The sequence below is a fragment of the Vidua macroura genome, chromosome 6, assembly GCF_024509145.1.
Source record: "Vidua macroura isolate BioBank_ID:100142 chromosome 6, ASM2450914v1, whole genome shotgun sequence".
Lineage (NCBI taxonomy): Eukaryota > Metazoa > Chordata > Aves > Passeriformes > Viduidae > Vidua > Vidua macroura.
Window position 1 is genome coordinate 25,028,301 of NC_071576.1, and position 26,362 is coordinate 25,054,662.

Sequence of the window (26,362 nt, forward strand, 5' to 3'; positions counted from 1 at the left end):
AGCCGGAGTAGCTGTGTAATGGGATAACTTAACACTTTACTTACAAACAGCAGAAGTACAGTTTCCCACACCAGTTACTGCTGCCGAGCTGCGCAGAGGATCCTGCAGCGGGTCCCCAAATGTCCTGCTCCGACGCCCGCTCTCCATCCTCGGCCAGGGCTGCGGGGGAGCGCGGGCGGCGCGGCCCCGCCTGGCGCGCCTCGGAGGTGCGCGGGGCCGCGCCGCCGTGACGTCGCGACGCGGTTGCCATGGGGACGCCTGGGGTCGTACCTGACGGCTGTCGTGAAGCAGCGGGAGGAAAGCGAGGGAGGAAGAAGGGGGAGTCCAGGCCCAGCCCGGCCCCCCGGCCCGCGGGGAGTTGGCTCCGCGCCGCGCCCCGCCGCCCTCGCCGCATCGCAGTCGGGAGTCAGGACGAGGAGGAGGTGGAGGCGGCGCTGCCGCCTCTGGCTATGTAGGGGCCCCAGAGCGGGCAGATCCGGAGGCCGCTGTCCGCCTCTGGAGCTCGGCGCCGGGGCCGGGCCCGAGGCCGGGCCCGGCGGGATGTTTTCCAAGAAGCCGCACGGGGACGTGCGGAAATCCACGCAGAAGGTGCTGGACACCCGCAAGGACCCACTTACCCGACTCAAGCACCTCCGCGTCCTTATCGGTGAGGCGGCCGGGAGGGGGGAAGGGAGCGGGTCAGCGGGGGCCGCGGGACCCGACGTGGGAAAGACCGGGAATTTGGAATTATCAGCTGGGCGCTGGGGCAGGAGGCGGACTCGGGGCTCAGCCCCGGCGAGAGAACCCACCCGGCGAGCGGGGGAAGACCCCTGCCCGGCATGGTGGGGCTGGCGGGGCGAGACTGCAGCAATGTGCCGGGGGCTGCCGGACCCCGCGGGATGCTTCGCTCGGCGCTTTTGTACCGAGACACGGACGTTTCCGTCTGAAGGTGGAATTGCTTTGGGAACTGTGGAGAGAGGCGAAAAAGTGGTGTTCTTCCCATGTGAATTATGCTGTAGAATACACAAAGTGCTAAGTTGCTGCGCATGAATCAAAGTGGCTGGCGAACGCAAATGGTGCCTGTAACTCCTGAATCCATTTCCTTTACGTTCTTACAGTAACAATTTTTATTTGTGTACAGTTTCAAGGTAAGAGCTCCAGTAGTGCTCACTAGCGTAGATGTGAATGAGCTTCTATACAGCCAGATTTAAAACACTTGGTTTGCTATTTGGTAAAGGAGGACACACAAGCCCTGAAGGGCGGCCGCAGTTCCATGTGAACTGCCATTTAACCTGACCAGTGAATTAGAAATTGTGATTATACGGCATAATTGCCTAATGAAAAAAAACAGGGGGAAACAAAAACAAACCTAGTTAACCATTCCAAGATATCTGTCAGTTGCATATGTTTGTAAAAATGTAAGTCATTGTCATCAAGCTGTCCTTGAAAAAAGAAGCTTGCTCTGGAGTATCTTTTGGGCGCTTTAATCCTGTAAATGCGTGTGTTGCTTCTGACAGTTTATCAACACGTGAACAGGGCTGGGTCAAGGGCAACTGCATTCCGTGTTTAGCACAGAATGCTGAATGGATTATTTTGGGTTCTGCCCACAGTCTGGTGGTATTTATGTATCTTGTCCTCCAAAGCTGAATTCTTTCCTTTCAAAGGAAAACGGCTATTGCTCTCTTGTTTTGTATTGGTGTTTAAAGGAACAGGTGTTACCATGTTGCACCATCTGCTGCTTCGTGAGTTATTTTCTGCAACATAGTAATTATCTGGACTTGAAATGAAGAATAGTTGTGTAGCTATCTAAGCGACTTCAGAAGTCAGATGCATCCCCTTGCCTCACTCAGAATGTACCACTCTTCATAAGTAGCTGTATTGGGCCAGCTGCGGCTTGCTCTGTGTTGGCTTTTAGCTACTTCCTCAGTTGAAACATAAGAGGAAAGCACATTCTAAAGAAACTAAGTACCTCTCTGAATTCAGATTTCCTGGCTAAAGTATGTTGAATATTTCTAGTTTTGCTTTAGTCTGCAAAACATTCTGAATGGTTTTGATCTGATCTGTTCTAGATTTTGAATTTATGTTGCTTGCAATTTATTTACAACGTTTTTTTCCTTCAGCTTTCTTAATAATTGGATGACTTCTGTAAGTTGCAAGCCATAAGCTATGTCAAGCAGACATTCTTATCTAATCTAAGGTTTCTGTTTACTGGCTGTAGGACAGACTAAATTTGCTGGGGATGTTTTCATGTCGTCCTCGTCCCCTCCTATTGTGTGTATCTCAGCTGTTGAAGCACAGCTCCCACTCATCCATCCTCCAAGTTTGGGAGAATGCAGTGTGACAGTGTGTGAGTGACTGTGTAATTAGGGAAAGGTGTAACAATACTCTTCAGCTTGTCTGTTTTGGATACATCCACAAGATTTTGTCATTATGCAGATATTCTTAGGTGCATGAGATACAAAAACAAGGCCTTTTTTTAGGGCAGAAGAATAAGGTATTTCCATACATATTCCCACTGTAAAGCATGAGAAGTATACAGCAGATTATTTGAAGTCTGTCTTCTGGTGTGGTCACCTCCTTGCCTTAATCCTTTCTCTGCTGCCTCAAGTGGCTTCCAAAACATATGTTCTATGCCCTTTCTTCTGCAGTTCTTTCTTTGACTAATCTTCAGAACGAGATAAAAAAAAAATAAGGTGCCCACGTAAGACAGACTGGTTGCTGAGGTGGCTTCTCATGCAGGCACCATCCCACAGCTTGAGCAGTGAAGTTTTTTGCACATCGTTTTGTCCTCAGTGACCGTTCTCCCAGAATAATAATTGCCATATTTCCCATGTGTTCAGGGGAGCTGTGTTAGCTATTGCCAACAAACTATCTGAGGGGATAGGGCAGGAAATCTCAGGTCAGCTATGTTCAGCATCTTCCTGAAGGAAAAATTACTTATTTTGCTTATTGCTCTTAGCCTCTGCACACTGGAGACTGAAAGACTATCCAGAAGAGAATTTTCTGCAGTTTCACATCCAGGAGAAGGATAGAATTTGCTCTTGTTCTTTAATTTAGAGTACTTTCAGTAGGCCTTCAAGGTGTATTCGACCAGTTTGTTCGTTTTTTTTTTTTTTGCTCTACATTTTAGTCTTTGGTCAACAACAATAAACAGGTATGGCCTTGGTTTCATGGTTATGACTTGAGGCAAGGAAAGGGAGTATTAGTTAATTTTCCTGCTATTTTACCAGGGCATCCAAAGCAGCAGTTCTCCAGTAAGCCAAAATAATAGAATAGGCATGAATTGAGGTGCCTGCTTGTGAAGTATAGACTGCTGGCTGTCTACTAGCCAAAGAGAAATGTCAAAAATTTAATTATGGTACAAGACTGAGAGTTGCATCCTCCAAGGCAATAGTGTAAGTCAGGCACCATATAGTCTAAAAATATTTAAATTAGTATAATGCCACTTTTAGTAAGGATCAGAAGATACTGAACAATATAAAGCACCTAATATGAAGCTAAATGGATCGATAGCACAAAGGCCTGTGACTTTTATTTTTAACAAATTAAGAGTAGTGTACATTAGATGGAATCTTTTAAATGTCTTTTACAAAATAGCTTAGAGTGCAGTGATTTGTATTCTTTTAGGAAAGTATCCTGCCATTGGTGACAATTCAGGTTAAATTTAGTAAAAAATGCAAATGAGTCTGCATAAGTATATATAAAAAATTTTGTGTCTTTTGTGAAGCAGTGACATACCATTTTATTAAATACCATTGCAGCTTTAGGAGTCTCATTGCTATAGTCTGTGTATAGAAGATTTAGATATGGGAATGACTAAGATGAGAGTAAAACTTTAATGTGGAAAGATACTGAAAGCTTTAAAATTCCTTTGTATAGGGACAGAGGGTGAAAAAGATGTAAACATATATGAAAAAGTCTAGGAAATAACATCTATTAAGGCCTACCAAATTTGAAGTTACAAGAAATGATTTTTGTCTTGGGAAGCTCATGAATGCTAGGCTAGTGATCAGTTATAGGAATGCTGAGGGGAAATGCATTTCTTGTGGTTTGGGTTTTGGTTTTGTTTCTGTTTTATTTTTTTTTCTGAAACTCTTTAGTAGATAACTGCTCTTTGCCACTTCAGTCCAGTGTCCTGGCTCTGGTTCTCTGATCTGCTTCAGTTTGGCTCCATTCAGCCTTTTTTTGTAATTTGAGAACCAGAGAAAATTCTGTGAAATTCAGGTGACTAAATCAGAATTCATTAAATTATTTGTTAAAAGTAAATACAATATATGATACATTTATGCATGTCACAAGTATAAGGTTTTTTTAGTAGAGGTTAAAGCCTTTAAGAGACCTCTAAATAGTAAGAAATATTATTCTTGCTTAGAAATGCTGAGAAGAATTGTAAAGATTGAAGTCTCATATCTTGAGACTTAGCAGTGTGTGAGCAAAGGTAATCTGCTTTTCATCATTATGTTGCTGCAGTATATATCTTGAAGCAAATGTAACTATCTGGTTTCATGGAGTTTATTCTTTTGAGATGTATTCCTTTCTTCCTGTAGGAAGTGTTTACCCCATCCCGCTCCATTTGGTTTTTTCTTCTCAGTTCTGGGAAGTGCCTGAGAGTCTCGTACATTCCCTGGTGCTGATTTGGTCAATGTCTGAGTTTTTAGCAACCTGCTCTGCTGCCTTGTCTTCCTGTATGCTGGAAATGCTGTGACAGTTGTGTTTAGTGTGTGTGACTGTGGTAGCTGGAGCATCCAAACCTTGAGCGGCAGTGTCAAACAGGATTCCCTTGGGGTGTGTGTGGCAGCAGCAGGGCCTTGCTGGAAGGAAGGCTGCAATGGTGCAGGTGTGATCACTGAGGCTTCACCAGCTGATGGAAGGAAGGCACATTGTGTACCTTACAGAGTCAGGTATTGCCTGTACAATGATTTTCCAGAAAAAATCTCTCTCTCTCTCTCTCTCTCTCTCTCTGTATATATATATATATATATAAGCAATCCCCAGTCAATTACCATCTAATTGCAATTTTTAGGGTCATTAAAGTGGAAATAATATTGCATTATTCTTATATATATATGCACTGTTTGATCAGACTTCAACATCCAACTAAAATTCTGTGATTTTTAAATGGTAATTTATAAAAATTTGTGCTAGTAATCTTTCATATATCAGATCTTGGTTTATATGTCCTTTTGCTAAAACAGTGCTTTGAGCATTCTATAAATAATTAAGACAGCTAGGTATGTTACCCTTCATAATGTCCTACTTTAACAATATTGACTTTTCATTTTGATATTAAATATGTTGGTGTCTGACTAAACCTGTTGAATTTGAAGGTTCGGTCATAATGTCCTACTTTAACAATATTGACTTTTCATTTTGATATTAAATATGTTGGTGTCTGACTAAACCTGTTGAATTTGAAGGTTCGGTCTGAATTTTGAAATTTTAGCTTTTTTTTTAAAAAAAGCTAAAATCTCCAAATATGTAATGATTTCTGTAACATCCTACTGTATGCAAGTAAATCAAATTAATCTTTGGGTTCAAAGTTTTCTTATAGGGCTGAATTCTTAAGATACTTGCTTTCTTGGTGGGTTGGGCTTTTTCCCCCTCTCCTTTTTCACTTTTTTGTAGAGTAGAAGTTACAGGTTTCTAATCTATTAATCCAGAGTAAAGAAAAAAAGGAAATACATTGTTTCTCATGAATTATTTTATTTGCATCTGATATCTAAAACTATACTTTTATCTCTAGAACCATTGAGAGAATGCTTGCAAAATGCAAGAAAACAGAGTATCTAAAGTGTATAGTTTTTATATTATTATTTTGTTTTGTTATTCTTGGTGATTGGTTAGCACTGGACATCTCATGTAAATAGTCTTTGAAAGGGAAAAGTCAAATTACATGGGACAGAATGAAATGGACTGCATTGGACATCCATTCTAATATATTGTTTAATATTAATTCACTTAATCAGAGATTACATTCGTTTAAAGGGATTTTAATTTAAGAAATGTATTTCACTGGCAGTTAGCCCTAATGCTTCAGCTGGATGGCATTCATTGGTGTTGCACATCATCAACATCAGTCATAAATGAAAAATGTTTTATCATTGTTAAAGTGACAGCAAATGAGGAGCTACAACAAAAGTAGCTGCCTGGAGTTTTGGTGGATGTGCAAAGATTTTTTTTTTTTTTTTTTTTTTTATTTTATTTTTTTTTTATTTTTTTTCTTTCCCAGTTAGTCTAACTGCAGAGAACATGTCACTGCTCATGTAACTCAGGCATCTGGATGTGGATTGCACGTAGTGTAAGGACTCCATGTTCTGTCACTCTTGACTTAACCCTGAACAAGTTATGTTTTGGTCAGGAGCAGAGGGGGAAGAGTTATTCTGCTTTCGTATTTTGACTAATGCTACACTCGACTTGCAGAGTTCAGCAGTGGCCAGGGCTGCTGAATTGCAAGGCTGAGGGCTGGAGCCAGATCAAAGCCCCAGGGTAGACAAAAGGGAGGCTCTGACCACTTGGTTGCAAAGGAATGGTCTGTGTGGGTTTAGCTTTGACAGTTCAGAATGAAAATATATGCATTACTATGGAAGTGTTTGAAGTTGCTTAAATAAAAACTTAAGTTCTGGAGCACATGTGAATTGTTGTGAAAGTATTTCTTAAGAGTTTACCAGTGTAACTCTGAGCCTGCAAGCACCCATAGAAAATTCGCTTGGAAAGCTGGCAGCTGCTTCTGCTCATTCCTGTAGGGCACTGGTGTTGTACCAGTCTGTATGCAGCTGATGTTCATTGGTTCTGTTAACCTACTTATTCATTTGTGATTTTTTTTTTCATTTGTATCTAAAAGATTGTGATCAGGAGTTCAGACTTGTCTGATGCAAAATAGAAGTCCATTAGAAGATATCTTTAAGTTATATTCCCTTTTCAGTATCAAAACCTTCAAGAATATTTTCTTTGACAAAACTACCTTTTTTTAAAAAAATGGTTTTGCTAAATAGCTGTTGATTAGATCTGAAACAGTAAGGGCTAATGTGAAGTCTTTGTGTAATAGATTTGCATTTGTGGTCTGTTATCAGGGCTCTTTCACTTTGACAGTCTGTTAACTGTGCCAGAGCCACTAGTTAGTTCCCGAGGTTTTCCATTTAACCTTTCTCAGTTACATGCTTTTCTATTCGAGACAGTCCCTATGTAACCAAATCTCTCTACTCTTTTGCTGTAAAGAAGCCCTTAATTTTTTCAGCATGGAGAATTAAGAATTAATAAGTTTGATTATCCACTGAGGACATGCAAACCTTTGCTTTCTAGTGGCACCAGTTTGTTACAGGGGTTGATACTTACCGTGTCAGTCCATAAGCAGGCCTCTGCTTTACAGAAATAGATCCAGAATTCTGGCCATCTTCCAGGTCATTGTTTGCTGCAGTTGTCAGTTTGGGTTTTGGTAAGGGCAAGGGAAAGTGACTTAAGAGCCAGTAAGTCTTGCAATAAGACAAGGATAATGTTTTCATTATACTAAGTGCTCTGACAGTTTTACATATAAACATAGTATTACATTCTAAAACTCTTAAAATAGAACATAAAATTAGCCACAACCTAATCTGTAATGATACAGACTATTTTCTTAAATTTCAGCAATGCAGTGTGAACTGATGGAAGTTCTTTTCCGAAGAGTTAAAATGTATGTCTAAAATCTGTTTTGGCAGGGTTTGTTTTGTTTTAAGGAGAAAACGACATGTAAGCACAAAGAGACACAATACTGTGTGAAATTAAAATATTGTAAAGCAAGTAAAATAACTTTTCTGCAAAGGACAGAACTTTAAAGGTAAACAATTAAAATATCAAACTTAAAACAAACCCTGCCAAAACAAAACACAATTTAAAAAAGCACCCTTGAACACAGAGTTAGTATGGAGATCAGATTTGTACCAGTTTTTAAATTACAGAAAATTATTGAGGAAAAACCAGCAAAGATACATGTTTTTTGCTGTTGTAAAGTGTGAAGAAAACTGCATTTTCTTGTCAAACAGCTTTCATGAAATGCTGAAAATCAGGATTTTAGTGTACTGAAACCATGCTTTGTACAGTAGAAACTTCAGTTTTTACCTCCCTTTGGAATACAGTAGTATCCCGTTTTTCTCTTTCACATTCTGAGGAACTTTTCCAACTACTTCATATGGTGCCAGATCTATTTCTGAGTCCTTCCCTCATCCCAGTCTGGACATAGAAACAAGAACACAAGAAGTACATTAGTTTGTGTTAGTTACATGATCTGTGGTAGAAGAATATAAAGTTCTTTTGTTTAAAATTAAAAAATAGGAATGCACTGGAAGTTGTAGAGGAAAGCCTGTTTCTGTTTAAACCCACTTCACATGAAAAAAGGGCTATGTCTTTCTTCTTAAAAAGACAAAATACTTAAGAAGCCAAAGCAGAGAAACAACTTCCTGCAATTCTCAGTTCAGGGCTGTCTGAAAAGGATATGCTGCTTGTAGAGGAAATGACTTTTACCTCTATGCAGCATGCATGGTACTTTGAGAGAGCATATAGAAGAGACAGTGAGATGGTGTTGGAGAAAATGGTTATGACATGAAAATTGAGGAGCTGTTTGTTTAGCTGATGACAAGGATAGAGGTAAACTGAATATTTTAGAGACATTAGGGGGAAAACCCAAACCCTTAATTAAGGAAGAAAGCTATAACAGCAGTATATAACTGGAAGTTTTAATGGAACAGTAATTAAGGAGAGCAGTATTCTCTCCATGCATTACTCATGTGTATTGTGTTCAGCACAGAGGTAGCTGTGAAATGGAATGATGTGTACAGGTGGCCAGATCAAGCCCTCTTAAGGTCTACATAATTATCTCCATGCTGTATCTGCTCTTTTTTGCCCTTTTCCTTCTTGCCCTAATTCATGTCAGGGTATTCCTAATGAATTTCAAACTCCTCAACAAATGCAAGGTTCCATATTTCTGTACCAGCAACTTTCTGAATCACTACAGATGTCCTTTGATGATGAGCAGATGTTCCCTTTTGCTGTAGGTGGCAAACCTGTCCAATGAACAACTGTTTTCCCTCCCTTAGGAGGAAAGCTGTTTTTCAGCATTAACAAAAGGAGTTAGTGGGTTTTTAAAAAAACTATTATTTTCACATAATAAAAGAATAAAATTTCCATTAAATAAAATGTTATATTTTCTTCCATATGAAGCAGTAGTATTTATTACAGAATACAGTTGTTGTTAACTGGTTTCAATTTTAAAAACTTGCTTTTGATTTTACTATCAAGTGTGACCTTGGAAAGGAATCAGAGTGAAATGCATTTGCTACAGAAATTGCAAAGTCAAGGAACTTTTTACTCTCCTCCTACTCTTGCAAGCTATAACTGTATTTTGAAGATACCTTCAATGCTTTTAATGTTGATTGGGTGTTAGTGGTAATAATACAAGTCTACCACTGCTCCTTCAGGCATTTTTTGAGGTGTTTGACACATTTTTCTTAAATAAATACAAACAAACTAACAAAAAATTTAAAAAAGGACAGACTAATGAAACTCCACTTCACCTTCCACTGAAAGGCAGAGTGTCTTACCACAGTACCAGTTGTGCATATGCAATTATGTGGTAAAATGACGGTCACTGTTCAGCTGGTTATGTAGACAAGTCTTCAGTTTGTTGCCTGAAGAATTTAGGAGTAGCGTCTCCAAAAATTACTGACTGTTATGTTAAGACTGAGTGTTTAAAAGAATACATTTGGTTTAGGCATTTGGGATTTTTTCTGTTGGTCTGCTTCAGAGTTGACCCGTGTCTGAGGAAAGAACGAGGGCCTGTTTCAGGAAACAAAACATTTAACATGCCTGCAAAAATGCAGTATTCCTGTGTTTTGATTGGAAGAGACCCTGTTTAACTCCTTCCTATCCCTTTAGTATTTGGAACTAGTATTTTCTGCACCTTTGTATCGAATGAACCATTCCACTGCTGTCTACATGCAATCCCTATACAGTCCTATAAACCTATGGACTACAAGATATCTTCTATCACCATTCTTTCTCCTGAAAACCTCAATTATTGCATTCTTTTTTTTTTCTTTAATCCTTCCATCTCAAACTCTTGATTTTTCTTCCAATATTTTCTTGTCCCTAGCCTAGGGACTCAGGGCTCTCTGTCCATGAGTGGAAGTGGTTGTAATGGTTGTGCCTATGCTCTAATCATAGCTCCATTTCATGTGCATTTCCCTGAACAACTGAAATTCATAATTTAGCCTGTTTGAAGTGGAATTGGTTTTTGTTGTCCTTTAGCATTTGCATTTCTAAACTGTAGCAGTTCAGCTGCTGATCTGTAGGTAGTGTGGCAATTTCTGCAAACCCGGGGCAGATGCTTGCTGCTCTGGACCACTGTTTATTCCTGCTGAGCTGCCTTGCTTAAGGTTGATCTTGGATGCTGATATAGCACTATCTGCTCCAAGAGCACCCTGGCTTTACTACAGTCATTGTGCAAGATGTTGGCAGAATGCTGTGATACAGCAAAAATTAAATCTGTGTTTTTAGCAAAATTTGTGTCAAAATTTTGCTCTATAGCTATATAAGAAAGCATAACTGAAAATATGCCATGCTTTTGGCCATCCTTTCAGTTCATTGTTCCTGACTTTATACTCTACCATTTGTATATCCAGTCATGTGAGATGATAAAGATTGATGTCATTCTAAAAAGGGTTAAAAATGATCTGGTCCAATACAGAATTAGAAGGAGCTTTTTAGAAGATATATCTACAGTGAAAGAGGGTGTTTCAGTGTATACAGCTGGTGAATGAATATAAAGGTTTTGTTTGCCTCACCTTCCTTCATATTTTGCTTTTGTTTGTTATACATCAGTATTCTGAAAAAGGAGCGTTTTGTCATTTAAAATGCTGTCTTCCTGTTCCTCTGTGCTTCCATGGTATTGTTTTGTCCACCTAGTTTCTCAAGTCATATGTAGTTGAATAACAGGACAGGGAGTGTCTAGACAGTGTGTACTAAGGCTTGATTGTTTAAAGCGATCACTTAAAAATTAATCTAGATAAATCACTGTATTTCTTTATCGGGAATTTGCAGAAAACCATCTAGAGGGTTGTGGGAAGAGGGTCTGGAAAGCTTCCTGGGGTACACAAGAAACCACATTCCCATATACTTACAGTGATGTTGCTGCCTCAGGGTATCTCTGAGATCCCATCTTCTAATTTCCCTAGACCACACAATCAAAGGAGTGTCAGGGACGGAGCCAGACTAGAACGTAAAGTGCATCTTGGAGCTTGGAGGGAGTAAGAAGGCAACAGTGGGAATCCACTGCTGTTGTTTGCATCCTCCCAGCTTATCTATCTACAGAGCGGATGTGTTCCTCACTTAACATCCTTCTTCCACTTTATTTAGTAAGCTTAGCTGTGCTTAGTAATTACAGTTGGAGATGGTGATGTTCTTTCTGTTGTAGAGTTTGGGCAGTATCACAAGCTTTATTTCTATTAAATTAACAACTGAAACCAGATTAATCTGTACAGTGCTAGTCCTGATGGAATTAGGGTTCGTGACTGGCATTTGTTGGCATTACTGTCATGCAAACAATGGGTGTGCAAGAAGATGCTGCTTCCCATTTTAAAATTTACTAGGCACTTATGGCATGCCATACTGAATTTCATTAGCCTCAGTGTAAAGAGTGAAAACTTCAATAGTTTCTTTAATTAGTTATTTATTTTAAAACCAATAGTTTTTCTTCTAAATATCTTCAGTTCATACTGCTGGATAATGGTATGTAGTGGTTGACTCTGAATATTTGAAATAAATATAAACAGTGTTTTGTTCTGTTTTTCAGACAATGCAGAATCAATTGATCTCAAACAGTTTTTTGACCTACATTTTTCACATATATATTATGTGTTCTTTGAAAACTTTGTGACTATTGAAGTGGGCCTTAAACAAAAAGGTAAGTGTTTCAGACAGAATTCTTTTGTCTTGATGCTTGTGACTTTGTTATGAAATAAAGCAGGGTGATATAAATACAAATAAATATAAATATAAATAAATATAAATAAAGCTCTGTGTGGTCACAAATGACAACATTAGCCATGCAGAAATATGTCTAAGGACTAACTTTGCAAATGAAGGGAGAACAGTGAGATATGCTTTCAACTGGAGGTGAGCAAAAAGTGTTTGTTCTCCGATGACTGTGTTTGCCCTTTTGCAAAGTGAGGATTCTTAAGGTGTTATACTTTGTGTTCTGCAGAATTAGTCTTTTAACAAGATATTGTGTAATTTAATCTCTCCCAGTTGTGGATGCCATAATAGGAAGTTATGCAAATTGTAGCTGCTATAAACTGTATTTGTGGAGTATAATTTTTATTTGCAGAAGCAGTGCAAAGTTATGGTTGTATAAAGACATTTAAGGATCTTTGTTTTGATAATGAAAGTGCATTTTACATTTAACTATTTTAACTATTTATTTTTGCAACTAGGTCACAAGTCGCAGAGAGAAGAATTAGATTCTATTCTTTTTATTTTTGAGGTAAGATATTTTCAATATTTTTTGCTTTAAGTCCTATTATTCTACAGTCATCTGTAAATACACTTTGCATTTAACTGCATTCTGTCTTGCATTTGCATAGAGCTGAATTTATGTGTTTTGTTTTAAAAATAAAAATTTGACTTGCGGTTTTGCAAGAAGATGTCTAAACTGGAAAAAGATGCTTCTGTGTCTCTAAATAGTTGATTACTCTTTGGAAGTGGTATTTCCCCACCATGTTTTATACACATTGAAATTTATAGAAAGGTGATCTCTGTTTAGTCATGATATTTTTGACCTTTGGATTGCATGTTATATCTGATTTTCCTCATAATAGATTGCTACTGCAGAATTTTTTTTTATAGATCTTTTTAAAAAATATTCATTATTTGAAAATTGCATTTCACAATATTCTTTCTGAAAGCATATCTTGACTTAATTAATTAAGATGAATTAGACAATAATGAAATAATTTAATAAAATCAGAACATTTATAAGCAGATACTATAGTTTAGAAATAGCTTAGAATGTCAAGTTTTCATCTCCTTTTTGATGGAGGCTTCTAATTATAGAACAAGGATTGTGTTTCTTAAAAATATGCAAGACTAAAAGTTGATCAATGCTTATCACATGGTTGAATACAAATTCAGTTGTTATTTATTTATTGGTGAGTTATGTTGGTGAATGTGAAAGAGAGCTAGTTAATTTGTTCACTAGTTCCTGCATAAAGGAATATTAGGTGATCTGTGCATTGGAAGCAGCTTCCAGTGTGGCCCTTCCAGTGTGCTGGAGGGCCACAGCCAGGAAAAATCAGGTTATTTACAAGTTGCAAATGCCTCTAGTGTAAATGTTGCAAGTCTTACATGGCAGATTTGGAATTACTAACTTGTTTCTTGTTTCTGGAGATGATCATTCTATTTGTAGAGGTCTTGTCTTCACTGTTTTGCTATAGTTCATTACCCCTTAGTTGAGAAGGCTGAAGCACATTTGCTTGTGCCACAGAGGCAGGTTGACAGCTGAACATCCTAACTGAAGCCATTAGAAAGGTGGAGTAACTTAATGCAATCTGTTGTGAACCAGAGCAACTGAGACAGAGACTGGTCCCATTCCATTCCCTATGCTGTAAGCAGCAGTGTCCATGAGAGAGCTAGTGGAGCCAGATGACCTGCAGTAACATCTGAAGTCTCCAGTGCAGGACTTACAGACAGGCTGTCAGAGCCTTTGGGCTTCTTAGCATTAGGAATGGGGTCACCTTGAAAGGACAACAATGCTTCTAAAGAAAGCATTGTGGGAATTTTCTGAGTTGATACTTCAGCTTCTGATCTGTGGCCTTTGTGAAAGGGCTGTGTTTGGTCTTTCGAGAGCGATATCTGCAACAAACATCCTTGGGTTCTGGTTTTTTATAGAAAATTTTACAGCTCCTTCCTGAAAGGATTCATCAGAGGTGGCAATTTCATAGTATTGGTAAGTTGATTCTCTTTCCCTCTCCCTTTTCCTCTCCCTTTCATTTTACTTTTTATTAGTAGCTACCAATTAGTGGCTACTATGCCACTCATTTCCTTAAAGTTTAAGTGGCTTAAACTTGGTCTAGAGAATTTTCCAAGCTAGGTGAAGGAAAATAAAAAAGAAAATAAAAGAAATAGACAAAAAACCCCGCCAATGTAATGAATACTCCTTTGTATAGATTTATATCTGGGAATATAAAAATAGAAGAGTGGCTGAGAAAGAACAAGGACAGGTGAAAAATTTGGAGTTTTAAATATTTTTTTTCCTTATTTTCTTTCTCCTAGTAATACATTTCAAAACTGACATGAGGTATTTGTAAATAGGGAATGCTGATTTTTATGCACTGTGATGACTTGATTTACTTTTAATGTACACATCTCAAAAGTTTTTGGGAAAAAATATTCTGTGAGTAGGCTATGAAAGGTGATATTTGATTTTTTTTTTCCTTCTGGCATTGAGTCAGTTGCTTGAAGGTATCAAGGTCACCAAGATTAAATTGGAGATTGCCAAGGACTTGTTTAAAAGTGGCTATCAAGTCTGACCGAGAACTCTGACATTTCACTTAATATAGAAAGAACAAAAGCAAACAATTTTTTTTCTCCTTTTTTTAGGGTTGATTTTAAAGAAGCTTCTGCACACTGGAAATTCATTAAAGGTACTGCAAAAAGTTGCATGCAATTTTGTCTACAATACTTAAAAGAAAAAATAAGAACACAAGGGCAAATTTTTACAGTAAAAACCCTGGAATGAGAACCAGATTGTGACTTGTGTGTCATGAAAGAATGACTTCAAATCATCAGCTTTATCTCAGTAGAACTACTCATAGTGGTAATGTGTTTATGTAGTGTAGCCAGCAGTTTAAAGGATTTTGCATTAACAAAATAGTAAGCATTAACTGTTCATTGTTAGGGCAAGGAAGTTGATTTTGGGGCTCAGGCTACCTTGGAAGTGGAAGATTATCTATGCCAGGGAGGCCTGCTGGTGGCAAAGAGTAATTTAAATGGTTAGGACAAAACAACTGCACCACTCCTCTGTAAACCACCTGTAGGCTTCTCTGGTACTGAAATTCTCCAGTATGAGAGCTGGGAAAGGAGTGCTCTAGGACTTTATTACCTTTTTTAGAGGAGAAATGGAAGAAGGTAGAATTGGTCCTTCTGATACAGAAAGCTCACTCACTCTGTTGTTATAGTTAATGAACATATTTAGAAATTTTATGTTGGTCTTCGTATTTCTGAAAAATTCATGTGGCATCTTGCAGTGGTGTAGTCAAGCAAGTGATTAGACACATTGATTTTCTTCCTCTTCTTTCAGAGAAACCCCTGTGAGAAATTATTTGAGGCAAACAGCAGTGAAGGTGCCAGGCTTGCCCTTGCATTTCATCAGGAGCAGCAGATGTGTTAGTTTTGCTCTGCTGATTGCTGGGGGTCATACTGTCTATCCTCATTTTTTTTTATCTCTTCCCTTCTCCTTCTCCCTCCAGGACAAATGGAAATGCTTTTTTGTTTGTTCTGGCACAAGATAACTTATTCCATGTTTTTTCCTTTAAGATACGTCGAGAGGGTGTGCGTCTCTTTCTTTTGTGGCTGCAAGCACTTCAAAATAACTGTAGTAGAGAACAATTATGGATGTTTTCTTGCTTGATTCCTGGATTTTCATCACCACAGTCTGAATATGGCCCCCGAACACTAGATAATCTTATTAATCCTCCCCTTAATGTCCAAGAAAGTAAGTAATTCGGTAATATTACTCAATTCTCGACGTAATTCAAATCTTGTCACAGATAAGGCAAGTTGAAGTAACTGACATACATACATACCCAGGGAGATAATGGAGCTGAGATGAGTTTCTTAGCAGTTTGTCAGGTCTTCTTCTGTAGCAATTTCTGTCTTTTTTGTTGTTTTTCAGAATTAGTTGTTTTTTGTGGTTGTTGGGGTTTTTCCCTTCAAATAGGTTATTGTAGCTTAATGCCTAGGGGTGAAAATAAACTGACCAATTGTGTGTAATTCTTAAAAATTGCAAGAGGATCCTGCATCTACTGCAAACTTGCACAAGTGAATTCTGCTTGTGTCGAACACTTGCACTGGCTTTGTTCATAGTCCAGGGAGCCAGCTGTGCAAAGATGTTTCTGGTGTGGCCTTCAAGAGAATGCGTGGTTGTTAGGCTAATGTGTAAGGACAAATGTGACCAGGCAATTAAAGCTGTGGTATTCTTGCAACTTGGAATCTTCATAAAGAAACAGACCTTGTAAATTGCAAAACTTGAGGTCTTAAAGGTTTGCATGAGTGGAAAAGCTTGAGCATTCTGAGATGAGGTTTTTGTTTGTTTTTGTTTTTTTAATGATAAGGTCATTATCTTGGCCCTAATCAATAGAGTGAGGATGATTTTTCTCTTAAGATGATTCTTAGGACAGTTTCTTCCTTTGTACACTCCAGTATTAAGTGCCTCCTAACTCAATTTATTCTTGATAGTGGGATTTGAAGCTCATTTATTAATGATTTGCAATTGGATGGGGTCTTTGAATGTAAGTGCAAACTGTGCATTCACATAAAAGGGACTAAAAACTTGAACACTTTTTCCCCTGAATGTTGTACTTCTTTCCATCTTCCCTTAGTATTTGAGTATTTTACTGCTTGTAGAGGAGAGCAGTGTCTCCATGACTAGAAATGAAATTTGCTGGAACACAGCAGACAAATTTCATGGCAGGATAGCTCTGCAAGTAAAATTTTTCTACCTACTTAAACCCTTTTTTAGCGTTATCTTCTGAAATTCAGAGTGCAAAGATTGACATGTGAACATCTAACTACAGGAACAGGAGAAAAATCAACTCTGACTAGCTTCACTGTCGAGGCAAAGAAGGATACGGATAGTTAAACTTAAAAAAAATGTAATTGATCAACTGCTAAATGGGAAAATGGTGAAAGATATAAATAAAGATTTGGCATTTGTGTAGCGTAAGTGTTATACAATTGTTGTCATAAATTCCAAAAGAAATTTTTAAAAGTTTGGATTTGGCAGGTAGGTTCCAAAAGTGCATAGAGAAAACCTACTTATTGTCTGCTGTGCTTTTTATATGTGTAAGAAATTAGTTCCATGGTGGTTTAGAAGTTAAAATTTCCTGATTTTCATTAATCTATGGATGGACTGTTTTACCTGTAACTGTCTCTGCTTGCTGCAGTGCATTTCTACTTTCATAACTTTTTAGATGATTACACATGAGGAGAAATAATCTAAATGTTAGATGTACTTCTGTTTTTCTTTAAATAGCTCAAGTGACTCTAGAAGAAATCACTCCACTTGTTCCTCCACAATCAGGAGATAAAGGACAAGAAGATTTAACAAGCTATTTTTTAGAAGCACTTTTGAAATACATGGTAATTCAGGTACGTTCCATACTTTTCAAGCAAACAAGTGTGAAACAATTAACACCTCTTTGTCCTTTACAGTAAGTTTTTTTACTTGTAGCACTGCAAATGCATATAAAAATGTTTTAAAGAATCCTTCCTTGCCACTCCCTTTTTTGTAAAAAGCAAATTTTTCTAGAAAAATGTTCCCTTGTCGTCTGTGTGACAATTCCTAGACCTTTTACCACAGGATCTTCCATCAGATTGTGGCAAATGGAGACAAAAGAAGACTTGTCAGTCACTTCTAGCAATACTGATTTCATCTCCCTTCTCATTTTCATCTTCCCTGTACTGTTGTCTTCAATCAGTGGATCAGCTGTGTGCAGAAAATGAAGAGTTGAATGAGTATTTAGTCCATGGTGTGCAGCTCAGACACACCATGTTCTTCCCTTTGAAGTTTGACGATTCCATGATCTCAGCCTTTGAGTAAGAAATGGAGAAGTAGAGGGGAAAAGAAAAAAAAAAAAAAAGAGACGGGAGTCTTCCTTTATATTATTGATTATAAACTTGGTAGATTACCTAGCTCTGCAGGCAGATGGATTCTCAGGAGCAAGGATGGAAACTGCATGTTGTATTTCTTGAGGAGCACTTACCATGCTTGGTACCACTTACCATGTAGGAAAACATTTCATAAAGGGGAATGCCTAGCACTCATGATCCATGAAAGTACATTTGCATAACTCAACTTCAAAGTTGTATCTTCTGCTGCTTGTGGTTGAAAAATTTGTTTGTTTCATGTTGCCAGTTATACAAATGAATCCAAGTACCTATTATAATGACTATATGGACACTTGTTAGTCAAAATGTCTTAAAAGAATTTGTCAAAGAAATATTTTGAATGGCATGGGTATTTACTCTTTTTTTATTAAACATTTTGAAATATAAAAACAGTTTCATTAAAAACAGTCAGTTTGGGCATACTCTGACTTTGCAAGATGACTGCAAAATCAAGTATATTTCTGTTGGTTTCAGTTCAAATTTATTTTTAAACAATATTTTGTAAGAGAATGGTCTTGGTTTCATTGACATTTCCCAGCTAGTTTCTGTTTCGTCTTTTTAAAACTATTTATTAAAATATATATGATTTTGTTTCAAAGGAATAACTTAAAAAGAGGACATTTCATCAGTTACCTGTTTATTCTACTTGTAGATATTTACTTTGTCCAAATTCTTGTTTTAAGGTTAAGAGTTTAGAATGGAAGAACAAGGAAAACCAGGAAAAGGGATTTTCATTTTTATTCTCAAATTTTAAGAAATACTACTTACCTTCTATTTTCCCAAACATCTGTAAGGAGACCAGCTTGTATAACCCTATACTTGGTAAGTGTTAAAACAGCTGATAAAATCATTACATTTTATCTAGTAGCAATGTTATGATCGAATTAGTGAGAGCTGCCTCTGCCCAAATTAAGGTGACAGCAAGACCAAATGCTGGTTCAACAGTGCTGACTTTTTTTTGTAACATTGACTACATGGGGAAAGAAAAGACAGAGGGAGAGGGAGAGATGGAAAAGGAGAGAGAAAGAGTGGAAGCAGAAGCTGGTCACCACCCGTAGATCCAGCAGTGTCTTGTTGGGCTTTTTCACCCCTCGGCTTGGTGCGGGTCCTGGTTTGTTCATCTGTTAATAAATTCTGTGCTGAAAGGGGTGCTGTGTCCACAAGGTCTGCTGTTGATAATCAAATCTTTTCAATATTTATACATTTTAGAAGCAAAGGAATTATTGCTTATTGGCTACAAGTAATATAGTTCTCTTATAATTAGTATTCCATCTTCGATTGGTTAAATGCATCATATGTTAATTAGTCTGCTTGTTCAGTCTTTCTCTTCTTTTGGGATGGTGGGTTTCTTTGGTTGGTGATTCAGTGGTTGCAGATCTCCCCCTGTGGAATTGCCTTTTACCCAGCTGGAACTGATTTCATCAGAATTGCTGAGATGGTTTTATTAATTTCTTCCTTATCTTGTGCCAAATGTTCTTATGGCCCCTAAACTCTGCATTCTTTGTATCCACTATTAGTAATACATCGGTCTTCCAAATGTTGTTAACCTCCCCCTAGGTCCTAACACCTGGACAGCAGTACTGCCTTTAGACAGTCCAGGTTCCAGCTGTCCACAGAGGTGTCTTTGGGGGAGCTTTGGTGGCCATTGGTGGCCACAGATGCCTCCTGTCCCATAACTTGGGATGTTACTTCTTTGACCGGTGATATGCATATAAACAGGTGCTTCTTGTCATGCAGTCTGTCACAGAGGGAGTGTGATAACCAGAGTGTGCTAACCAGATCTTGCCTCTGTCAGGCCTGGAATTAGCACCTTCCTGTCACAAATTCCTCCCTTCTGTGGTCTTAGCAATGTTTGAGACAGGTAATTGTGCTTTCTGACTCTTAACAAGACAATATAGCAAATAAGTTTTTAGCTTGAGTCATTTTGCTCATGAAGGGCATTCTTCAAAAGTATTTGTCATGAAAGAACATGTTAAGATTCCTGTTTATGATTTTCACTTCTTTGTTTGTGAAAGCCTCTGACCCTTTCATTAGAGTCAGTCTTGCTCTGTTAACCTGAATGAGGTAAATTAAACGTTCTTGTAAAACCTTTCTCTAATGCAACCACTGCTGATCTCAGTTGTGCTCTGAAGAGAAACTACTGCTGCCAAAATAAAACGTGTTAGTGTACTGTTCTTTGGGTGTGTTGGTTTTGTCTGTACAGAATCACAGTGTTTGGATGATACAGTGCTTGTTCACATTTCTGACAGGGCGAAGTTAGGCTTTTGTGCCAACTGCATTTTATCAAGAGCTTGCAGTAGGAAAAAGGAAGCTGGAGTTTTGCACAGTCTTCAAAGCTGATGGCGCTGGAATGTATCTTTCCATATAGAGAGTGGAATGTTAGGTGTTTTCTAGGCAAACCTGAGTTTTAGTCAGAGTTTTTAGCCCATTTTAAACCAGAATGTTGTTTGCTAATCTTGATTTTGTTCTCTCAGGTTTGCATGCACCCATACACATGTTGGTTGTAGGCCAACAGAGTCCAAGACTCCTCTTTGCAAAACAATACCTTGTACACAGGCTTTAAGCTACCATTTCCTCACTTGAGTCACCATTTGTCTTACCTGTTGATGCAGCATCTTAGAAGGACTCTGCAGAGTAGTGATCTCCCGACACAATTCCATATTCTAAAATTATACTGTCAGGGAAGTTTGTTGAAAAGGTGTTACCTTCTTCTATTCCATGTACATTTATTTAGATTTGAGAGATGGTTGTGTCAAAGCCATGTTCTCTTGGGAAAGACAAACACTGAACTTTCTCATCTACAGGAGAAGAACCAGTATAAATACAGCCATAAGTAACAGTAGAATAAGAGTTACTGTGCAGATGCTGAAGAGATTGAGTGATAAAATAGCTACAAGAGAGACAGTAAGCAGTGCTGAGAAAGCAAACCTACTGTTGCTTGATGCTCCAGAACAAGAAATATGGAAATGCTATTTTTCTCTTTCTGTGAAGATCTTGATTGAGTCTTCCATAGACATGTTACTGTAGTCCTCTGTTTTTCTGTGAATGGTAAACAAGAAACTTCCAAGGCCTTAGTAAAGAAGAGGACAATGGGAAACAAGAAGAAATGTGCACAGATCTCAAGAATTACTGTGAGTGCCTTAGACTGTGCACAGTGAGCAACTATAATGAGGATTTTTGGAACCATACAGTGATGAAAACAACATAAGCATTGGTAAGTTGAGTAATTTTTTCTCCAGATGTTCTTCTCTGGCATGCATCTTCCCAACCTATTTGAAAATAATCCTGTGCTTGTTCTTAATTTACAGCCTTGAGGGAGAAGGCAGGGCAAACTTGGGCACTGAGCTTGCTACTAAGAACAGTTCTCATGCTACTGGTGTAATGTTTAATTTAAGAGAAGTCATGAGGTACAAATCAGAACAGTAGTTTTAGTAAGCCAGCATTGATACAGGGCTTTACTGGAGACAGTATACTGGACTGAGATTTCTTTCCTTCTTTCCTGATAAGTATGTTGCCTACAGCAACAAGCACCAAGCAGTCCAGTTACGAGAAGGCTAAGTATTGTGGCTCCTTCAAATTCTGGCTTTGGTATTACAGACTTAGAAGAGGAATACAGCATTAGAAAAGCCCATGAGATTGTTTTCTGAGGGGGGTTGTTTTTATTTTTGTTTGGTTAGAGGTGGTTTGTTTGTTTTGGTTTTTTTTTGCCTTAGTGTTTATTTTGTTTGTAAAGTCTTTGTTAAATATCTGTTGAGATTGAGTTAGAAGTTGTTTAGTAAGAGCTACAGATATGGCAGTAATATTTCAGGAGCATTGCTTCTTTCATCATGGTAATGTGCCTTTCTGTGCCATTTCCAAGCCATTTAGATAGGCTCCTTTATTTACAGGGAAACACTAATGTGGGCTTTTTTACAGCTGTCTTTAGCTCTTCATTCCTTATGAACCCTTTATTGTGTTAAAAACTAAGCATGGTCAAAGCTTACAGGTGTGCAAGTGTGTTTTTGCTAGCCTGTTCACTTTCTACCCTGTGTATGTCTTCCACCACCTTCAGCTTCCTTTTCTTTTTGTGATCAGCTCACATCAAGTTCCCAGAGGGGGAAGGGCAGGGGGTAGGGAAAGCCCAAAACACAATGGAAAGAAAAAACAGAAAGTTGGGGGAAGGGAATATTTACTCTTGTGCTGTGTGAGTCCATCTAACAAGCTCTGTTTTGCTTTGGTTTTATGTCTGTGTTCTCATCTGAAGCCTTGATATCTTCTTCCAAGATGGACAGAATTTGAAAATACACGAAGCAGCTGGAAGGAGGATACTTTTGAGAAGCAGCTGGAAGAAGGATACATTTGAGAAGCAGCTGCAGCACATAATGCAGTTGAAACAAGTTATAAAAAGAGGATGTTCTGAGAGGTTATCATGAAACAAGGAGGAGACAGTGTACTGCAAAAACATGTTTACTGCATGTTTAGTGCTTCTGAAAATACTGCCAGTATTGCAGCCTTTGTGCTCTGCTGAATGCTAGTAGATACCAGAGAGAACTGACTTCTCCATCTTTAAATGCTGTGCTACCAGGCATTTGCTTCATTTTTCGCAGATTGTACTGTTACACATGCTTGTTTAAGATACCTTAGTTTTTAATTTTCTTACTAACCTGCTGCTTTCCACAGAATGAAAACAATGTACTGGGGTTTTATTATTTGCAGTAAATAAACCATTTGTAAACTTGTCAAAGAGTATTCTGTGCATTTGTTATGTACATAGGTAGATGGTACGCAAGAATCATATTTTTTTCCCTCCAAAAATAATGCTTCCATTGAAAAGTGTGGATGTAGTTTTGAAGTTTGTACAGGAAAATATTCCTCAGTTTAGCAGCATCGTGATGGCTCTATCACTACTTTTGTTTGTGGCTTTTAAAAAGACACTGAGATACACCAGCATGGATATCCTCAGTGTGGGTGCTGGATCTTGTGTATTTGTAATGATAACTAGGAAATCTTTACAGCAGTCTGGCAGATACACTGGTTGCACTTTAGATGCCTTAAAAAGGCTATCATAATATAATTGCTAAGACAGTAGTTGATTATTTCTTCACTGCTGTCCAGATTTGTCCCTCTTGGATTCTAACATCATAAACTGGCGAAGTTACACAGGATCCTTTAAAACAGCTCTTGACTTTGCTTTAGGAAGATACAGTCAGGGAATACCTTCATATTGTTCAGTGTGACTTTTTAAAGTCTTCTTTGACTTTCACCATTAGTATCCTTTAACTGCTTTCTGGTTGGCCTGTAAAACCATGGAAAACTTCTCTCTTGCTCATGTACTGCAGGCTACAGAAGAGTTAAGGCAGTGCTGACATAACTGTCTCTGTTCAATCTGTCACTCTCTGTATATGGATAAGACCATGATTTTTCCATGCTTCTGTCTTTTTGTTAGTTGGTTTTTTGTTTTGGATTTTTGGGGTTTTTGTGTTTGTTTTGGTTTGAGTTTCCTGGCCTTTTTTTTGCTGTCACTAGATGGAAATCATGATACTGAAACACTAGCATCAGGGTGTCCTGACAGCGCATATCATAATCAGTCCTCACACAAATATTTGTCTTCTTGTTTTGGAGTATATCTTGTAATTGCCCTTATAGGACTAGGACTACGGTGGGTTGGCATACCACTTTCAGAAAAATGTCATTTGCACATGAAAGTATTGTTGCTGCTTCAGGTTGATGATGGTAATGCAGAAATATTCTGCACCATGTCTTGGGCTGTAAAACCCAGAAATGACATTTTGCAATGTTAAGTCACAGAAAAATGCACAATTAAAAAATGTTTTCCATGTGTCCCCCATCTTTGTAATGCTTTTACCATATATGTTCATTCCATCCACATTGAGTTAAATACTGTCATGGTTTTTTCTGAAGCAGATTCAGGAGTACCAATGACTCTAGCGCAATAGAGAACCAGAAAAGTTAAACAGTTCTGAACCATCATGGGATGGCGAAAATGGAGTTCTCAGTTCTAGTCCCCAAACAATCACAGTTCTTGCCAGCTGATGTGCCCCTGAGCATCCTTCATTACACTCCCTACAAGCCAGTAGAGAAGCTATTGCCTCAGAGTCTTCTTGCAGCTAAGTCATAGGAAAATGTACATGCCTGTGGTCTGGCAGCAAAGTCCCGCAAAATTAGCCACAGCGAATGGGGCCCTAGGTGAAGCTGCAAAGCTCATGTGGCTTTGGAGCAGGGTTTCTCCATTCTTTTCATCTTTTACCTTTTGCAGGGCCAGAAGAGGCTGTGTTTATTGCATTTGCATTTTGGAATTATATATCTCCCATTGTAGCCATGATTAGATTTCTCAGTGTATTAGTTTTATATGAAAATAGTCTTCTTGTATAGGTCAGAGTCTAGTTGACAGTTATTTTGCTACTTGGAACTTTGTAGTTTTCAATGAAAAATTGAAGTAGTGAGTTTGCTGAAGTTTATCTTTAAATATTGAATATAAGGTAGTTTGAAAGAACTTGAAGATAATGAAATGTGTTTACGTATATAGAAAAAATTGTAAGCAAAACCGTAAGGCTATAGAAATCACATTCAGATAAAAAATTAAAGGTTCCACATAGCAGAAATAAGTTTCTGTCTTTTGGACCAACAGTGTTGTCTTCCTTCAGGAGAAAATTCAAGTGTTTTGATGTCTTACAGTTCTTGACATTTTCTCTGTTGCATTCATTCCAGTGCATCTTGGAATGAGCGGAGCAACAGTGAATGCAACAAAACTACACCTCTGAAAGTTCATGTGTGCTGCTTATGGTTCTAGGATTTATTTCTTATGCAGATCTTTCTCTCTGCACGTATTTTTAAGATGTTGTATTTTCATACAGATATACCACAAATGAGACCAAAGCCACACTACGTAATAGTTAAGAAAGATGCTGAAACCAATGAGGCAATCTATTGCACAAAGGAACCTTTCATTAAGGCTCGTGTTATTGTCATTCGATGGTTGGTGTCTTTCTGGCTTGAGCCAAAACCTCATACAGGACCTCATATTCCTGGGATGGAAGGTGAAAATGTGCCAAAGAATATTCAGGTAAAACCAAATATACAAAAATATATTTGTTTACATGTTTTGGTTTATTTGTTATGTCAGCAGTATGCTTTCCTCCAATAATTATGACTAATGAAAAGTTTTTAAAAAAAAGTAATTTCTAAACAAATGGTATGTTTATTAATTCAGTTTGAAAGGACCTGCAATGCTGCTTTCTTTTTTCAAATTTTGTTTTTAATTTGTTTTTAATCAACCGTACATTAGAAGCCTTGAAATGCAGTTAAGTCCTTTTATTTGTTTGTTTGTTTGTTTGTTTGTTGTTTAATTCTTTGCACTGTTTAAATTATACTTAAATTGTATTGATTTATTGCTGTACTAAAAATGAATTATCTAAATTTTTTTTTCAGAGAGCAGCTGCTAGCATGGCTTCAAGGGAGGACAGCAAAAATGAAAGTACTGATAAGCAGGATAGAAATACAGAACCAGAACAATCTCATTCTAATACAAGTACTCTAACAGAGAGAGAACCAAGTTCTTCCAGCCTCTGCAGTATTGATGAAGAGCATTTAACTGATATTGAAATTGTCCGGAAAGTCTTCTCTTCTAAAAGAAGCAATGTTAATTTTCTAACTGAGATTTTTCGACAGGTAAAAAACTCTCTTTAGAATGCAAGAATCTTGATTATGTTATTGTATAGTTTCATTATGACATGGTTTTCTTTCAAGAGCACTTGTTAAACAGAACATTATACCAAGTTACAGGTTTTTTCTGTCATCCTGCCTTCAAAAATCAAGAAGCTAACATTCTGAAGTAACCCTAGTTCATGATTTTTCTCATTTTATATCTTTAATAACCAGTTTAGCAACATTTAACTTGGACTTCACATTTCCCCATAGACAGGAATGTTTAATGTTTTCATACATGAACACTGTACGTATTAGAATTCACAGCCAACCATATTAACATAAGCCTTCTGTGGGAGTCTGCAGCTGTTATAGAGCTGTTTTAGAAGCATCTGAATGCCCTTTCCTTGATAGTGTTCATCAGAAGAGTAGGACAGACGGCTATAAATGTAGCAGCTTCTGTTTCTGACTTCACTGCAACCAGAAATGTTAGCTGAGCATACTCAGAATAGTATTTCTCTACTGGAAACTATTAAAACAAGTTTAAACTGAGAACATATGCCAGAATATGGAGTCTTCATTAATAGTAACTTAGAGTTCAGTGTGGGAGAATAGAATAAGATAAATTCTCTTTATGCCCGATGCTATAGATCATAAGACGAACAGAGTTTTCTGAATAATATTAAAGAAAGATACACTACATTTCAAGTTAAATGCACAACACTAATTGCTTTAAACAGCAGAAAGCTGAACATTTTAAAACTTACCTGGATGAAGTAAAAATTCTTGAATGAGGCAAATAAATGTCAGAAGCTTATCCACATCC

The 26,362-nt window shown here is 37.9% G+C and overlaps 1 protein-coding gene across 2 annotated transcripts in view; it reads left to right on the forward strand.

Moving 5' to 3' along the window:
• Nucleotides 1-308: 308 nt before the first annotated feature.
• Nucleotides 309-26,362, forward strand: part of RALGAPA1 (Ral GTPase activating protein catalytic subunit alpha 1) — a 131,211-nt gene continuing 105,157 nt past the window's right edge. For both annotated transcript variants that reach the window (XM_053979599.1, XM_053979600.1), the window contains exons 1-10: nucleotides 309-646; nucleotides 11,801-11,911; nucleotides 12,441-12,490; nucleotides 13,894-13,951; nucleotides 14,605-14,648; nucleotides 15,541-15,718; nucleotides 17,258-17,373; nucleotides 18,576-18,714; nucleotides 24,747-24,955; nucleotides 25,321-25,560. In XM_053979599.1, coding sequence (XP_053835574.1) covers nucleotides 541-646; nucleotides 11,801-11,911; nucleotides 12,441-12,490; nucleotides 13,894-13,951; nucleotides 14,605-14,648; nucleotides 15,541-15,718; nucleotides 17,258-17,373; nucleotides 18,576-18,714; nucleotides 24,747-24,955; nucleotides 25,321-25,560 — 1,251 coding nt within the window. In that variant the 5' untranslated portion in view covers nucleotides 309-540. The remainder of the gene's footprint in view (nucleotides 647-11,800; nucleotides 11,912-12,440; nucleotides 12,491-13,893; nucleotides 13,952-14,604; nucleotides 14,649-15,540; nucleotides 15,719-17,257; nucleotides 17,374-18,575; nucleotides 18,715-24,746; nucleotides 24,956-25,320; nucleotides 25,561-26,362) is intronic.